Source organism: Gossypium hirsutum, chromosome D09 (genome assembly GCF_007990345.1).
Source record: "Gossypium hirsutum isolate 1008001.06 chromosome D09, Gossypium_hirsutum_v2.1, whole genome shotgun sequence".
NCBI lineage: Eukaryota > Viridiplantae > Streptophyta > Magnoliopsida > Malvales > Malvaceae > Gossypium > Gossypium hirsutum.
In genome coordinates, this window is record NC_053445.1 from 39,625,039 (window position 1) to 39,643,385 (window position 18,347).

The 18,347-nt window shown below is 38.1% G+C and overlaps 2 protein-coding genes across 2 annotated transcripts; both read right to left on the reverse strand.

The window, feature by feature from the left end:
* Positions 1–12,993: 12,993 nt before the first annotated feature.
* On the reverse strand, positions 12,994–15,048 carry LOC107891459 (bifunctional peptidase and (3S)-lysyl hydroxylase JMJD7). Its single transcript, XM_016816269.2, has 4 exons — positions 14,198–15,048; positions 13,935–14,110; positions 13,601–13,671; positions 12,994–13,524 (listed from the first exon to the last, which is right to left on the reverse strand). The coding sequence occupies exons 1-4, from the start codon at positions 14,849–14,851 to the stop codon at positions 13,268–13,270; spliced, it is 1,158 nt and encodes a 385-aa protein (XP_016671758.1). The 5' UTR covers positions 14,852–15,048; the 3' UTR covers positions 12,994–13,267.
* Positions 15,049–15,243: 195 nt separating this feature from the next.
* Positions 15,244–18,072, reverse strand: LOC107891458 (G2/mitotic-specific cyclin S13-7). Its single transcript, XM_016816268.2, has 8 exons — positions 17,708–18,072; positions 17,100–17,200; positions 16,803–17,006; positions 16,580–16,705; positions 16,255–16,503; positions 16,000–16,161; positions 15,741–15,922; positions 15,244–15,645 (listed from the first exon to the last, which is right to left on the reverse strand). The coding sequence occupies exons 1-8, from the start codon at positions 17,745–17,747 to the stop codon at positions 15,486–15,488; spliced, it is 1,224 nt and encodes a 407-aa protein (XP_016671757.1). The 5' UTR covers positions 17,748–18,072; the 3' UTR covers positions 15,244–15,485.
* Positions 18,073–18,347: the final 275 nt, after the last annotated feature.

Consider the following 18,347-nt stretch of genomic DNA (forward strand, 5'->3'; position numbering starts at 1 on the left):
GATTCATAGTTCTCCAAGGCTCTACTAGCTAGGAAATCGGCTATTGCACTTCCCTTTATGGCCTTCTGACTGACATATACTATATCAAATTCTGAGAGCAAGATCTGCCATCTAGCCATTCTCCCGTTCAAAGCAGTTGATTCCATCATATATTTTAAAGGATCTAACTTTGAAATCAGCCAAGTCGTGTGATACAACATATACTGCCTCAGTCGTCGGGTTGCCCAGATTAGAGCACAACACAACTTCTCAATTGATGAGTACCTCATTTCGCAATCGGTAAATTTCTTACTGAGATAGTATATTACCTTTTCTTTCTTTCCCGTCTCATCATGTTGGCCCAATACGCATCCCATGGAATTCTCCAACACTGTTAGATACAATATCAATGGCCTATCTGGACTTGGAGGTGATAAGACTGGAGTATTAGCCAAGTACTGCTTTATCCTATTGAAAGCCCTCTGACACTCTTCATCCCATTCACCCGGATTATGTTTCTTTAAGAGCCGGAATACTGGATCACATTTCTCTGTCAGTTGTGAGATGAACCGAGCAATGTAATTCAGCCTCCCTAGGAAACCTCGAACCTCCTTCTGAGTGCGCGGGGGAGGTAAATCTCGTATTGCCTTTACTTTATCTGGGTCAACCTCGATCCCCTTTTTGCTAACTATGAAGCCTAATAACTTCCCTGATATGGCTCCAAACGTGCATTTGGCCGGGTTAAGCTTGAGCTGAAATTTCTTTAATCTCAAAAATAACCTTTTCAAGACCTGAACATGCTCTTCTTCCATTCTAGACTTCGCGATCATATCGTCAACATAGACTTCGATCTCTTTGTGCATCATGTCGTGAAACAAAGTCACCATAGCTCTTTGATATGTTGCTCCCGCATTCTTCAATCCGAAGGGCATTACCTTGTAACAGAATGTTCCCCATAAGGTAATGAATGTGGTTTTCCTCATGTCTCTAGGATGCATCTTTATTTGATTGTACCCAGAGAAACCGTCCATGAAAGAAAACAATGAATAGCCCGCCGTGTTATCTACCAAAGTATCAATGTGAGGCAGTGGAAAGTTGTCCTTTGGACTAGCCTTGTTCAAATCCCTATAATCCACACACATTCGTACCTTTCTATCTTTTTTGGGAACAGGGACGATGTTGGCTACCCAATCCGAATACTTGACCTCTTGTAAGAATCCAGCGTCGAATTGTCTTTTGACTTCTTCTCTTATTTTCAACACAATGTCAGGTCTCATTCTCCTGAGCTTCTGTTGAACGGGTTTGCAATCCTCCTTTATGGGCAGACGATGCACCACAATGTTAGTACTTAGCCCAGGCATATCTTGGTACGACCACGCGAAAACATCCTTGAACTCTCGGAGCAAATTAATGAGGTCTTGCCTTGTCTTTGCGGTGATTTCAGTTCCAATTTTCACCTCCTTTCCATCCTCTAGGCTCACTATTTCTAACGATTCCCTATGAGGTAGGATATGCTTATCCTCTTGTTCCATCATTCTTAACAAGTCCGGAGATGCATCATAATCTTCGTCATTTTCAAAGTCGTGGGATCCTTCTGAACACATTTCTTGCTCAAAAATAGGCTCCGTGTTTGAGGCAGCGTCACTCATGTCATTGATATCTGAAGACCTATGAAGGCATATCAAAGAATATACCAAGAATATAAATTTATGAATATGTTTGTGCAAAAGAATTACAAATGAAAGAATTATTTGTAAGACAATCAACCAAATGAAAAATATAAAAAGAAAAAAAATGACTGATCAAGATGAACGTTGACACGTATTTCATTAAAATAATGATATTTAGGCCCAATGCCTATTTCACAAAAAATTTCATATTGTTTCTAGGCCAACAAACAACAGGAATGTTTTGAGCATTACTCTGAATAAGCCCTAAAGACTACAGGGATTTCTTCAGCAGTCCAATTGTTTAGCTCGCTTCCAGGCTCATAAGGGCAGATCTCCAACAAAGCCCTCCTTTCCGTTGCTTCTATGGCGTTGGTATAAACATTTTCCAACATTCCTCCCATGCCGCTACCGGACACTCCACATTCAGAATGAATAAATCCTCCCGACACAAAAGATGTAGATATGTGGGGAAAGGTTAAAGGCTCACACTTAGCTTCATGTCCATTCAAACGCGCCCTTCTTCTCTCTTGTCTCTTCTCTACTTCTTTCTTCTTCTGCTTCATGTCTGGCTTGTACCCTAAACCAAATCTATCAAACTTTTCCTTCGTCATTGGTGCCTCAATCCTTCCCTGAAGATATTTTCCCAATCCTTTCCCGGGTAAGGCTCCTCTTCTTACCATCAATCGCAATCCCATCTCAGTGGTCCTGGATATTTTCGGTACTGGAATTCTATTTCCCTCCGCAATAAACATCGCGTTCACAAATTCTAACGACCGAAAAGAACATTCTAGTGCCTCATCGTTGATGTCCACATAAGGTGCATCGCTAGTCATCATTGCGATAATATCCTCCTCTGCATCTATTGTTACCAACCGATCCTCCGATACCAACTTCACCTTCTGATGTAATGATGAAGGTACTGCCCCTGCTGAGTGTATCCACGGTCTCCCCAATAGACAGTTGTAGGAGGGTTTAATATCCATTACCAAGAAATCCACCTCATAAGTGACTGGGCCAATCCTTAATGGTACCTCAATTCTCCCCATAACCTCCTTTTTTGTTCCATCAAAAGCCCTTACTATGTTTTGGCATGCTTTCATGTGCGAACTGTCTATTGGTAATCGACTAAGAGTGGACAAAGGCAATACATTTAGTGCAGATCCATTATCAACCAAGGCCCCCGGGAGTGTGTACCCTTTGCATCGGACAGTAACATGCAGGGCTTTAGTAGAACCTCTTCCTCCGGATGGTATTTCATCATCACTGAAGAAGATAAAATTGTCAGCACCAATATTGTTGATCAGCCGATCCAGCTTGTTTACCGAAATATCGTCAGCCACATATGTTTCGTTTAGCACCTTTAATAGTGCATTCCGATGTACTTCCGAGTTTAAGAGTAAAGCTAATACAGAAATGCGGGCTGGCTGTTTGTGTAGTTGCTCCACAACACTGTATTCACTGTGTTTCAAAAACTTCAAAAACTCCTTTGCCTTCTCTTCTTTTATTGGTTCATTTACCAATGGTTCAACTTCTACTGCTTTCCCTTTCCTCTGTTCTTTCTTCCAATTCTCTTCCCTGGACGACTCTGCTTGAGCGTCATATCTTTTTCCATTGCGCGTGTAAGAACCTATTTCCTGATTTCTTTCTGCTTCTTTTCCCAAAATGGTCACATTACACTCGTAATTCCACGGCACCATTTTGTTATCCCTATAAGAGAAATTTGATGGTTTCTGGATTACAATTTTCGGTGTTACCTGAGCCCTAACCTCATTACCCTTAGAGCGTGAGATAATGACCACAGGATGATTTGGAGCCTTTGTTCCCAACTCTGTCGCGCATATGCTCCTCATTTCTTTCGCATCTTCGTAAAACCTCATCTCCTTGTTATCCATCATGCTTTGAACCAAAGCCTTAAATCCTTCACATTCTTGGATTTCGTGCCCTGTTTTATGGTGAAATTCACAATAATTTCCCATCTCATGCCCTTCCTCAGAATCTGAAATAACCAAACCTCTTTTCGCCATTTCTTTCCAGACTCGTTTCAATGGAGTTTTTACTTCAGCAATGTCAGTTTTGGCTTCTTCTCCCGTACCTTCGCTAACCATATTCACCCCTTTATCTGCGTGATTAGGTAACGGATTCTTTGCGTTAGGTGAGTCGTCCAGTTTGACGACACCTAAATTGATAAGTCCTTCTACTACCTTCTTGAAGGCAGTACAATTTTCTATCGAGTGCCCAGAAATTCCCGCATGATAATCACATTGCGCGTTCATATCATACCATTTTGGATACGGCGGTTGTAGAGGACTCAAGTATCGAGGAGCAACAACATGTGCATCGAATAAAGTCTGATACAACTCCTTGTATGACATCGGGATTGGCGTGAATTGGGGCTTTTCAGTAGTTTGCCTAGCTCCCGACTCTTGTCTTGATGATCCCTGTTGATTAGCAACCACTTTGTTTGGTTGATTCACGGTAATTGACCTACCATAAGCATTCACATTATTCACTTCATTTTCTCTTTTCCTCAGGGGTGCCCTCCTATTATTTTCTCCTCCATCTATTTTTCCACTTTTAATGGCATGCTCAATCATTTCACCATTCATGATTATATCCGAGAAATTTTTGAAGCGCTTCCCAACATGTGAGTGATGAACGGGGCTTTCAAAGTATTGATAAAAAGCGTCGTCATCTCTTTTTCCAAAAGCGGTGGTTGCACCTGAACCGCCACCTCTCGCCACCTCTGCGCATATTGTCTGAAGCTTTCGTTCGATTTCTTCTCTAAATTTTGCAGAGTTATCCTGTCAGGCATCATTTCTGAGACATGATTGTATTGTTTTAGGAAAGCCTGTGCTAAATCCCTCCAAGTAGCAATTTTAGCTCGGCTCAGCTGATTGTACCACTTTGACGCCGCTCCCGTAAGACTTTCCTGAAAGCAATGTATTAATAATTGATCATTATTAATATGCCCCGTCATTCTTCTACAAAACATAGTAATATGGGATCCTGGGCAACTAGTCCCGTTGTATTTCTCAAATTCTGGCATCTTAAATTTGTAAGGGAGCACCAAGTCCGGAACCAAGCTCAGATCCTTTGCATCTATTCCATAGCTTTCGATGCTTTCTATTGCCCTAAACTTCTCTTCTATCCATTTCCATTTCTCCTCAAATTGTTTTGGCAATTCCTCCTTCGCCTTGTCCTTTTCAACCATCTCGTCAAGATCTGGGACAGCAATATTATTCGGGCTATCACCGGGATTAAAGCCCGTTCCGGATTGAAAATTCATTGGGATTGAAGCATCGCCCTGGAACTGCTGGGGCCTAACCGACACAGAGGGTTTCCGCGGATGCAGCTCAGTCTGTACTTGCGCATGCGGAGGCGTGAAACCTGGAGGATAAAGTGGTTCACCATTGTTTTCTTCTTCACTAACAATCACAGGACCTTTACCCTTATCTACTCCCTTCAATAATTGCGTCATCTTAGCCACCAGATCATTTTGGGACTCCTCCATCTTTTGCACCATGTCACGCTGAATCTTTTCTATTTGCTCTTTCATTTGCGCCTGCAACTGGTCTTGCATTTCTCTTTGAAGTCGCTCTAGCTTCTCCAACCTTTGGTCCATAATTTTTGTCTTAGCTCGGGTGCCGTAACTTTGTTGGTTTTCCAGGTTAACTGAAATAATTTTATTCGATTAGGTTTTTAATGGTCATTAATGCATGTGATGTGATGCAATGCATGAAAAGAATGCAAAGAAAAAGAGGCACTGATTCTAATTCAACTTCATTAGAAAACTTTACTAGATAAAGAGTTTCTTTACATAAAATAGACTACATATATGGCTTTGCCCTTACACTCAAAGCCTTAACCTTTCTAAGAAGCCAAGCTAACTCTCGGCCCCTGTCTGACTCTAACTCATACTTCAAACTTAATAGATCAGCCTGAACCGCTAGAGTTTGCAGATGATCAGCTACCTCGCGCACTTGAGTCACCGCCTCTCCCATAATATAATCTCTTTTTCTAATCTGCTCTTGAGACTGACGGAATTGTCTTTGCCACTGCTCATTATTTTCTTCCAGAAACTCTATCTGGATTTCACTATTTTGCAATGCATTCTCTAGCCCTCCTATTTGTCTTTTTAATTCTTCAATTTTGTCTAAGCTCGCCCTTAATTCAACCGTAGCATCACGATTACAGTACTGGTGAAGCGATCTTTCTAGTTCAGTTATCCGGACCTTCAACTCCGTCTTCTCGTCTTGGCAAACTAGTAAACTCTTTCCCAAGGCGACTTCTCGAGCCCGAGTATCCTGGAATTTCTTTTCCCATTGATTAGCTTTCGTCTTTTCCTCCTGAATTTCTTGTCGCCATTGTTCTGGTGTTTTACCCAAGCCAGCAGCTCTTACCGACCTACGCAACTTCTTGTAATCTGTCTTCAGGCTGTCCAAATCTTCTTCTGCTTTGTTCTTTCCTTTTCTCAATTTGTTGGCCTCTAATCTTTGAATGTCCACGTCCAGTCCTAACTGCATTTTTTCTTCCTCTAGTTGTTCTATCTTCTTCCCCAATTCTGAACTCCTTTTTTCGAATTCTTGTTTGATGATTTCTATCTCAGAAGGTAAAACTTGTAAGTGTTCCTCTAAAGATCGAGCAGTTTCTGAATTTGACGCCGGGATGTTGTCGTTGATCCTTTGATCACGCCACTGACCATACTCGGGGGTAATTGTCGGACCCACGGCTAAGATCTTCATTCGACGAGTCTGGTTCCAGGCACTAGATATTTCTCGAACCTTCTTCTTGTAATTGTCCTCCCTATAGGAAAAATCACTATAAGCCAACCCCTGGGTTGCTGGTATGAATTGTCGTGATCTATACTGTCTTGATACGAGTAGAGGAGCATATCCGATAGCTCCCCATATCCCGAGCAGCGGAACCCAGTCAAAATCTCCACATCGGTACAATATCTCATCAGGAATTAACCAAGGAGCCCTCCATTCAATACCTTCATCCTGGAGATTCTGGAGTATCTCTATCCATTTTTCTTCTGAAATATCATCCCGTCTTGGCGTGGCCACCAATTCTCCTAGAGGGGAGTAGCTATCAGAGAATACCCGATAAGAGACCTTTTCGACTTTCCAGAAGTGGCTATGGAACCAGGCCAATAAAAGCTGCGCGCATCCAATAAACCTTCCCTCCCCTGCTTTTCGACACGCATTCAAGGATCTAAAAGTTTCAGCGAGTATTGCCGGAACAGGTGTAACCCCTTTACTAAGCCGATCAAACAAATCAGATACAGCCTCGTCTATGTGTCCTAAAGCTTTGGGGAAAACCACTAGTCCATAGATACCTAAAGCGAAGACATCGACCCTTTCTTTAAATCAGGATGTACAAGCACCAAATCTCGCAAACTTTTCCAAGGAACACATTTACTGTCGCCCTTCTGTTGGATCCGGGCAACGACCCACTGCTCGCTCATCCCAGTGATGTGCATTAATTTCTTTAACAACGGAGGGACACAAGCAGCTCTGGAATAAGCCTTGTCGACTTGAATCTTTGGGCACCGAAGCAAGGTCGTATACTCCTCCACAGTAGGCGTCAAATCTACCTTCCCAAAAGTGAAACAACTGTAGGCAGGATTCCAAAACTGAGCAAGGGCTCGGAATAAATACTTGTCCACTTTGACACTAAGCAGATAAGGTAGGTCACCGTAGTTACAATAGAACAGCTGCTTGGCCTCGACATCCCATTGATCCCAGACTTCTTTCATTTCTCGAAGGTCATTCTGGATTACACTGATACGGGTAAAATCCCACAATTCTGACACGTACCCCTCGGTAAGACTATCGCCTTTCTCCCGTTGTGTCGTTTCAGCCCATATTCGCACAGCCGCATTATCCTCTACTTTATCAACAAACTCCTTTTCCATGATAAGCTTTCTACCAAGAAACTGAATGTAAATCGACACCTCTTTTAGAATGAAGATGCCATGCAATCACAAACAAAGTAAATTAGCATTAAACACAGAATAAGATTTAAAATAAGCGACAAATAAATACAACATTCATTTAGGTAAGCACTAAAATTTGGAGTAGCTCTACCTAAGTCGGTTCCTAAGGTTCACTACATGTGGTATGGCTCTAGAGATAAGGTACCTGAACCAGTAGATTCCTCAATCTTTACCCATTATAGGCTCATACAGACCGAGTTCGGTTCAGGGGAATACATTTCCCTATGGCCATGCGGAGATGAAAATCTCACGAAGACATAGGTACGGATGTATCCCGAAAGCGATTCACTATCCCATGCGGAGGTGAAAACCTCACGAAGGCGTAGTTTCTCACTCCCACTTAAAAGGGTGTGACCAACGGTCATGCAATGCAATGTGCAGAAAGATACAAAAACTTAAACTAACACAGCAATTATAAACCACAACGATGAAAATTGTAATAAAAAGCAATGAAATGCGATGAAAGGATCGTATATTTAAACCAAGTTTTTTGATTTTCGACAAAAAGACAAAAAAATAATCAACTCGTGGCTCGACTCACTTATACGTCCCCAGTGGAGTCGCCAAGCTGTTGACACCATTTTTTTGATGAAAAACGGGGTCGACTTGGGTTTTGAAAAATGAAACGGGAGTCGCCACCAATCCTTTTTTATGAGGTGTGATTGGATCACCTTGAAAAGTGGTTGTTTTTAATAAACGGTTTAGTTTTATTAAAACAACGATTTTGGTCCACAAAATTCAGAAAAATGGGTTCGGGAGTCGGTTACGCACGAGGAAGGATTAGCACCCTCGATACGCCCAAAATTGGTACCTAATTGATTACTTAATGTCTTAATGTCGAAAACTTTGAAGAACTTTAAAAATGCGATCCTTATATAAAAATGAAAATTTTTGGGAAAAGTAGCATATTTCACGTTAATCGAGAAAGAGAATCATATCCAGTAAGTTAGGATACAATGTCTCAAATTCCCAACACGCAAATGAAAAATGCTTATTAAAAAGATATTTTAGCCATCTCGGATTTAAAAATGAGATCACGACCCGTAAGTTAGGACGCAATTTTTTAATCCCGAGATCATTTAAAATTTGAGTTTAAAAAGATTCGTCATTTAGATTTATCGTGAAAAATCGAAACCCAGTAAGTTAAGATACGATCCTCTCAAATCTAAAGACGAAATATTATTTATTCAAACAAATTATGTTATGTCGAGTAAAATAAAACACTAAAATCGTAGTAAAATGTGAAAGCAATTTGCATTGTTGTTATTCATGGCAAAATCATAATGAATACAAAAGTATAAAATGATATGAGCAATAGCAACAATAATAAATAAACATTAGTCCTACAATCATATAAAATAACAATGTATATAAACAAATAAATCAAAACTTTCATTCAAAATAATAATAAAATGAAATAAATAGTGAACACAAATAAAACGTAAAGGAATATATATATGTATAGAAATGTAAATTAAAATATGTGTGTATACGTAAGTTACAAAATATATGAAATATATATAAAGTATATTTTAAAATATAAAGAAAAAATAAATATGTATGAAGTGTATGTAAGTATATAAATATGTATATATAATAAAGGTGTATGAAAATATATTTTATATACATGTATTTATAAAAAATGCATATAGATATATATATAGATGGTTTTAAGCTATGAAGTATGAAAAATATGTACATGTATGAATTATAAAATATATAAAATATGTACATATATATATGTAAAAATATGTATATATATATTTATAAAGGTTAGAAATATGTACGTGTATTATAAATATATATGCATGTATAAATAAATTATAAAATAGGTATGTTTATACGTATATATATATTACAAAAAAAATGTGTATAAGTATATGTAAAAATATATAATAATATATGTATATATCTATAAAAGCAATTATAATAATAATAATAATGCAATAACAATAATAATATAAAATTTGTAAAGAAAATAAACAAAATCACTAAAGGATTAGATTAAACATTAAACAAGATTCGGGGGGTTCAAAGCGCAAATAAACGAAAGGGGAGGGATTGCTCTGAACACGCATGTAACATGGAGGGACCATCAAAGAAAATTACCCTTCCTTTAAAACGGCGTAGTTCGAGTAAGGACGAAGTTAAAAATAGGAAAAAATTTTGGGTAAATTTAAAAGATCAAAAGAACCTAATTTAAAAAGCATTAAAAAAGCGGAAGGGCTAAAGGTGCAATTAGCCCTTCCGTCAAAAACACGCGGATCCCTAGATCAGACGGGTCGGGTCGCGGGTCGGATCTCGGTTTAGACGCAAAACGGCGTCGTTTGAGGCCGAATGAAACAGGCCAAAACGACGCCGTTTCATTTAGGTATTTAAACCAATTTTTGTTAAAAAAATCATTCAGCCCCATTCCCCTTTTTTTTAAAAAACTAAAAACTTCTCAGTTCTCTCTCCCTCTTCCCCTTTCTTGATCTCGGGTCCGGCCGAGGGCCACCTTGTCGGCCGTCGGATCGCCGGCGCCAGTGACGCCGTACACGGTGGCCGGCGAGTGGAGAAAGGCGTGCCCTTAGAGATGCCTATCTCCTAAACCCGAATCCGGCCTCAAAATGACCAAAAACGAATGGGAAAAGGCTGTTAGGCTTCTCTACAGTCGGTTTCCTCACCGGAGAAGGAGTTTCCGACGAGGAGGAAACAGCGACCCGCGGTGAGTCTCTTTCTTCTTTATTTTATTTTTTATTTCGTTTAAAAATCAAAATAAAATAAAATAAATACAACGAGAAAAAAGAAAAAGTAAAGATTGCAATCGAAAACCCAGGAAATCACCTTGAAGTTTGATATTTTTTATTATTCTGTTGAAATTTGTTTTCTTGGTTACAAATCGAAAAAAAGAGAAAGAAAAAAACCCCCTCAACAGTGTTTTTTCAATCGGCCTTATATAGCCAAAATACAAAATAAAAAATCTCCTTTTGCTATCCGTATTTGCTGTTGCTTGTTGGTGTTTGTTGCAGGTACTGGCGGAGCAGTTGGAGCAGGTGAGTCGGTGGCAAGTGGGCGTGGTGACGGCTGTGAACAGAGGGCAGGTGAGGAGGCCAGGAGCAGGTGCGGCACAACAGGGGGCTAGGGTTTCTGCTAGGTGTTTATGTTTTGGGCTGATTGGGTTAGGCTAGTTGGGCCTGGGTAGTTTTTAGGTTAAAATTTGTTATTGGGCCCTGGGTCAAAAATTGGGCTTGTACAATTGTAATGCCACTCTTCAGTTAAAATTTTTTTTCTTTTTATTTATTTTGTGAGTTTCTAAAATTTTTATAGTTTAAATTTGTAGATGTTTATGTTTCTCATTTTTTTCTTCTCTAGGGTAGGAAATGTTTGAGTTTTGGAGTTGTTTTTTTGTCATTCTTAAAAAATATATCTAGTTTTAGATGTTTGAATATCTTACCTTAACCTATATTTTTAAATTTAAAATAATATTACTTTTATTATAAATTAAATGATTCATATTTATATTAAATTACTTTTTTAAAAAAAAAATCAAATTAAATCAATTTTTTTTAAAAATTACATTTTAGTGTCCATTTTTTTTGGAGGTTAGAATCTCCTTATTGGTGTGTACATATATAATGCTTTTTCAAATGTTTTAAGAATTTGTAATAAGATAAGGGTAGTTTGGAACTTAAGAAAAAATCTAAGCATTTTAGACATTTCACAAATAGTAACTTCCTACTACAAAACATTGAATTGTTCTTACATTAAATTCTGCAGTTTCAAAAATAAATAATTTTATTACTGTTTTCATCAACTAATTTCATATCAAAGATGAAACAGGAATACGAAAGTTGAATGCTTATTTTACTTGCATCATCACATTATTTTCATTTCTTAATTTCTATATTGATTTCATCGGTTACTTTATCAGTTTCGTTTCTTAAATCAATTTGAAACTATTAATAAAGTGAGGCTACTGTTAATGGTATTGTCTGATCACAGACTGGTGAATTTATTAATAATAAAATGAAACTCGACTCCATAGAGATAAAGGTATATTACTATATTTGAGTTTATGTTTTCATTCTTATTACTGATGAGAAGCTGCTCAATAGAGATATGTTATTATATTTTGTTTGATTCGATGTCGATTATGTCTGTTAGGTCACTTCAGAGCATATTCAGATATTATGCTTAATTCGATGTCAATTTATCAAGGTGGAAATCCGTTTAAAATGGTCAACTTGGAGTTTATTAATGAAATTGGTATTTTCTTTTATCATATGAATGATAGATAATTAGCACATTGTGTATCTCATACTTGCCCCTCCAACTCTACACAATACAAGTAGCATCTAAATTGCATATGGAATCTTAAGTTAAGACTTCTTTTCGGGAATTCATTCTTAATGTTTCTGGTTGTTACATTTTAATATCATGATTTTATTTTTACTAATTAGAATTTATATCTTGTATATATTATATAAACTTATTAGATATTTTTTATTTCGTTTAGGAGATATATATATATATATAAATTTTTTGTTTATAATTTTTTTAACATTAATCTCATTATAAGTTTTTTTATAATATTTACTCTTTTTGATATAATCTATAAAACTATTCATAATCCCTCTCCAATCTTTAGATAGAAAGATAATGTGTTTTAGCACACTCAAAATTATATATAACTTGTAAGTACTTTTTAACTTAAAAATACTTCATAATTAAGTTTAGTTAAACGAAAATGATCGAATTATCTGAACATTTTCTTTGACATATATGAAAAACAAGTTACAATCACATGTATTGACGGGCGATTTTTTTTCACCCCAACTTCAACTTGGATTCGATATCTTCGTTAAAATATATTATAGATCCCCTTTATTTTATAAATTCAAATTTTAATCTTTGTATTTTTTTATTTTTAAGAATTTAGTTTATTTATTTTTTATATTTTAAATTTTAAATTTAAATATTAATATTGTTACATTTTTTGATTAAATTTATTGGTGTGAGATTTTGAAATTAAAAAATATATATATTTATAATTAAAAATGAGATTAAATTTAACAAAATAAATTTGAGATTATCTCTGACTAAGCGTCCCTTCTTCTCCTACGTAGCCAGGATTGCTGCCTCATTCTAGAATTAGTCCAACTGGTTCATATCATCATCTCTGATATTCAACAAATATGAAATTTAAATCCCAAGAATTGCTGCCTCATTCCTTACTATTAGATCACGGCCTGTTGTAAGAAAAAGAAAAGGAAAAGTTTTTTTAAAAAAAGATTTCAAACTAAACCCAAGATAAGATGAGATTTTGTATTACCAAGCTGATTCCCAACACCAGGCAAAGAGGAATAAAAAGAAGAAAACATAACCATGATCAGTAACATTCAATGATATGTCACAAACAAAATCCAAAGCAACTTCCAAGTATATCAACCTGAACCATATGTCTATTGATCACTTCACAACACCACACCAAAAATGTTCAAAGGGTCATTACTGTTGCTTTCATTTCCAGGTAGAAGACAACAGTTCTCTCTAGACCATGAAAATTTCGGTGACGTTGACATCCGGCAGCAGCCCTCGCAGTCATTGACATTTTCTTGAGTTCCCTGCCTCAAAAGAATCACACAAACATAGAACTATCAAGAACGAAAGTTCGTTCATGTACTTGTACATTATCACGGTCTTTATGGATCTCCACATTGTTTGTTGCAGATTCATCACCAGAAAATCTACTGTTTAAATGGTTGGAGGAAGCATGAGGTCCTGAATCATCCTCACAATCACCCTCCGGTATCGTCTGATCATCGATTGATCGGCAAGGAAGCGACTGCAAGAAGTTGAAGTATGCATACTTGATATCGAACTGCATATCGTACCCTGCAAACGAAACTTGCACAGTTTTAGCTTCTGAAAGATCATGCCAAGGCAACAAAGAAAAACATTTCATCCTTACAGTAATTAACAGCGATAGTGCATCCTCCGTCTCCAGGACTCTGTCTAACATGATGAAACCACATACTCGGCCTGCGCCATCCAGAAAAAACATCAGAATTATGATCCAGATAAAGCCACTGACCTTAATATTTAAACCACGATACTCAATAACCATACACATAAAATTTAGAATGTAATAGTACTATAGACAGCAGAAATGTATAGCATATATACAATGAAACCCAGATTCGGGAAATTGGAAACAAAGTTTAATGCACAAAAATGCATATGGATAAAGAGATGGGAATCGTTATTACAATGATCAGTGTTAAAAGAGGAAAAGGGAGGCTTACAAGTAAAGAACTTCTCCAGCTTTGACAGTAACCTCAAATGGCTTAGGCCCGTTAAAATACAATGGGAATTTCAAGCTCTCCTGCTTCAAACTCGCCCTTGCAGGACAAGGATCCACACTAGACCATGGCACATATCTCTCCGGTTCTTCGAATTCTAAACGAAACTCCCCATTCTCCTGTAAATCCAATACAACACTCGAAATGAAGCAGGATTTGCACATGCTGATAGTAATTTCAAGCACCCAGTTTCTTCAAGTAAAAACCTGGGAATAGGAGTATCGAGCTGCTGGGTACTCCTTAATATACATGCGGTGAACGTCGGTTGGGGGGAGGAGCAAAAAGTGCTTCTCGCCGGAAACGACGGCGTAGAGATTCTCGTAATGGTCTTTGTGGAAAGAAGTCTGGGAGAGATGATTTCCGATCCAGAGATTGACGGCTTCAGGTAGGCAGCCTAAGGCTTCGGAAGCCCATGGAATATGGGCATCGCAATCGGACTCGAGCTCACTGTACTCAGTCCTGAAGCAGTCGTTTTGCTGCTGTAAATATGCCACCAAATGGTTGGGGGGTCGACGAATGAGGTCAAGGGCTTGAGGGAAAAGGGTGGGTTGGACGTGGGCTGAGACGAAACAGAGGGAAGACTGCGAAGGGTGAGGGACAAGGGCATCGGCCTGGCCGTCGGGGGTGAGGTGGAGGGAGACGAGAGAGGAGGAGAGGGCGGTGGAGAGGTAAGAAGGGGTGGACCAAAGAGAAAGGGCTGGCCAGTGAGGGATGGCATTGGAGATTATGCAGGGCTTGTTTTGGGAAACGAAGTCCCTGAGGAACTGCAGAGGTGTGGGCGGCGACTGAAGGCGGTCCACGGTGGTTCCTAGGGTGAGCTCCCTCACTTCCTCCCAGAGGGATTCCACTTTGCCCTCCATTTTTTTACTTTGTTGGATTTGGGCTGTTTTGCTTGGAAATTTAGTCGCTGTTAATCCAAGTTAGGGTTGGTATGGCCGCTAATAATGTCATATACCTGATTCACTAATCTAGGGTTTAGGGTTTAAGGTGTTGATTTCTGGAAAATGTGAAATTTTGTTATGAGAAATTGTGCCAATAATTTTTGTTATTATTTTTTGCTGCAATAATGTCATATACCTGATTCACTAATCTAGGGTTTAGGGTTTAAGGGTTGATTTCTGGAAAATGTGAAATTTTGTTATGAGAAATTGTGCCAATAATTTTTGTTATTATTTTTTGCTGCAATTTTTCCTTACAAATCCGTTTTCCTGGTAAATTCAAAGGAAACGTTTCCTCAGATACAAAACTCCAATTTTTCAAACAACACTTTCCATTGAAAATTCATGTCAATTGGTACAAAACACCAATGTATATGAGAAAAATGAGACAGTGACCAAAATACCACACTGCCAAATATATCAAATGCCTAGTAATAGTCAAATCCTACTTCAAAGATCATAATAGAAACATGATCAACCCCTTTATATATGCAAGCGAATAATCAAGGAACCCTAACAAAAGCATTAGTTATATAATTTGTCTAGAATCATCAGCTTAACACTCTCCATCATGAATTGCTATCGGCAAAAGGCATTTTGCAGGTGCAAGAAGGGCCACGGCATTGCGATCTGGACTTGAGAATTTCCTATACAATGCTTTGAGCTTACTTCCTGCAGCTGTTGAGTGGAATTTAACCAAGAGTTTTGCACACTCACTGCACACATCAGAAAAGAACATATCAGTTTTTTTGTTATTTAATCAGAAGATGCCACACATTGATCAAAATGGGAAAAGGATGGGAGAGATTACATTAGCTGCTCTACCGAGTATCCCGTGTGGTGCTTCAGAGTTTCACTCCACAGAGGGCTCTCCCCAAGGGTGCATCTTGCAGCATACACAGCTGCAGCAGCTAACATGGACGGACAGTATGAAACTGCTGACGGATATTGCATAAGGCCAAGCTCAGCAAGGTAAAACACCAAATCCTCCATCTGCATCCATTATGACCCCCAAAATGAACCAACTGAACCGAATTCTTAAAGGAATAAGCTGTTCGATAAATTTCTACCTTATCATCAGATGGAACAGATGCTTTGATAAACCGGACGAGGAAGACATACGGTGTAGGAACCGTTAGGTACCATTCTAACTTATCCAAGATTGTTTTCTCCATAACCAAGACATGCTCTCTGGCATAAGCATTGTCTGATATGAAAACAAAGTCATTGACCTGAAACAATAAAAAAACAATGTAACAGAAACATCAATATCAACATTAAGCAAAACCTCCCAATTATACAAACGCACACACAAAAAACAGTACCTCTGGTGCCCAAATCTCTTCATATTTGCATGCTATGAGCATTGCACTAATGCCTACCAATTGCAGTTCCTTTCTTCTTACAACCTTCATCGAAAGAAATCGATCAACAATATTCATGGTAAGATAGAGTGTTTCTGGCATGAGCTCGAATTTGCGATGGACTTCGATCAACCAGTCAACAAGGATTGATCTCATCTTGGCTTTGATATCCGGCTGCAAATCCATATAATCGCGTACTCGACCCTCATCCTGCATCAAAAGACATGTCATGCATATTTCACGTACAGAAGAAAAGATCAACACTAGAAATGTGAAAGATTATTACTTCTGTGAGCTTGTAGAACTTGTAGATATCATCAACATATTCAGTAACAGCCAACTCATTACCAGCATCAGCTCCATCAATGTTCTCAATTGAATCATTTAGCTTATTGACAAGTCCACAAGCAGCCTGAAATCAAATCAAAACCAAATCAACCCACAAACAGTAAACACCACAAGGATAACAGAAAAAAAAATGAAGAGTTGGAGCAACATAGATATATTACCTTGCTTCGAGCAGAGAGGATTGAAGTGAGGGTTTTGACATCCTTCCTTGAAGATCCTTGTCTTTTGGTAACATGTTTACTTTTCTCAGATTTTTCATCAGAGCTTATCACAATCACGTTCTCTGGTTTTGGTTTGTCAACCTGCTTCCTTTGGGCTCCTTTCACAGCTTGTGCAACCACAACAGCTCCTTCGGTGATTGGTTTCTACAAGCAAAAAACACCAAGAGCAATTAGTGATTGCCTAATATTTGCTACTATAATGCAAATGAAACATTTTTCTGTGTTTACTGGAACTACCTTTCCTTGTGCTGCTGCTCGTTCATTGACAAAATTGCCAATGTCTTGAAGAACTCTTCGGTTCCTTCCATCTGCTATTGCATTTTTCTGCTTCACTTCTCCTGAAAACAAAGGAAGTATAAAAATGTGTTAGATTTCAGGAAAAAAAGAAACATACATACATGTACTGAGAGTGGGAGAAACTCTTGACTTCGGAAAAGATAAGAGTCAAGTCACCAGCATTACACCCAAAAGGCAATTATGTAAAACTTATCAAATCAAAGGTCAATGAATAATTTTCCCAACAAATCATATTGCTGACTCTATGTTTGTACAAGTTTTCTTTATCTGAAACAAACATATCATCAAACACCTTTTTTTATTAATTATTCTAGATGCATCTTTCCCTTCAACTTTTCCATATACTAGATTTTTACCAGTCAAAATCCTGAAGCTGATTCAACAAAAAGATACCCAGAAACAAAAAAGAAATGTCATCGAAATCAAACCAACAGACCTCCTTAAAGAATCCCAAGATCAATCCAGAAATTTCAAAAATTCAACAGAAAAGCACACAAAGAGTAAAACCCAGAAAGAATCAAGATCGGCGCGAGTTATAAAAAACAAACCATTGTTTTCATGCTGAGGAACAATAGCTCTAGACGCCATCTCCGGTTCTTCTTCTTCTATTTCTTGTTCTACAACCTGGCCTAAAGCTCCACCAATTGTGGCCAACAAAGATGAAAGGAACACCCGGAGACGGCTTCCACGCGCCTCCTCTTCTTCTGGGTTTCTTCTAGTCGCCACCCTATAACTCTTTTCGTCACTTCCAAACAAGAAAGTAAATTCCTTGTTTCTGGTGCTTTGCCTTTGTTGTTTTCAGTTTTCGAATGGATTTTTTTTTCTTTTGATAATCGAAATGAGTTGTTAATTAACTCTTCTATTTTTTTTTTACCCCACTAGTGGAGTTCCTTTTTTAAGCAGTGTTTAGGAAGGGACGCTGTCTCTCCAACGGTATTATTTTTGAAAATCCAATTTTGACCGTTTGATTGAGTGAGTATCTAACGGCTACCAAGCGCCTTATTTTGGAAACTTTCTAGCCGTTATAGGTGAGAAATTGAGTCGGGCTGATATGGGCTTCGAGCCGTTTGTTGGTCATGAACAAAACGAAATCTTTTAAGATTAAACTTTCCCTGGGCCGGTCATTGACAAGTTCTTTTCGTAATTTGCATATTTCCGGCCCAGCATAAATTATTATTTAATAATTAC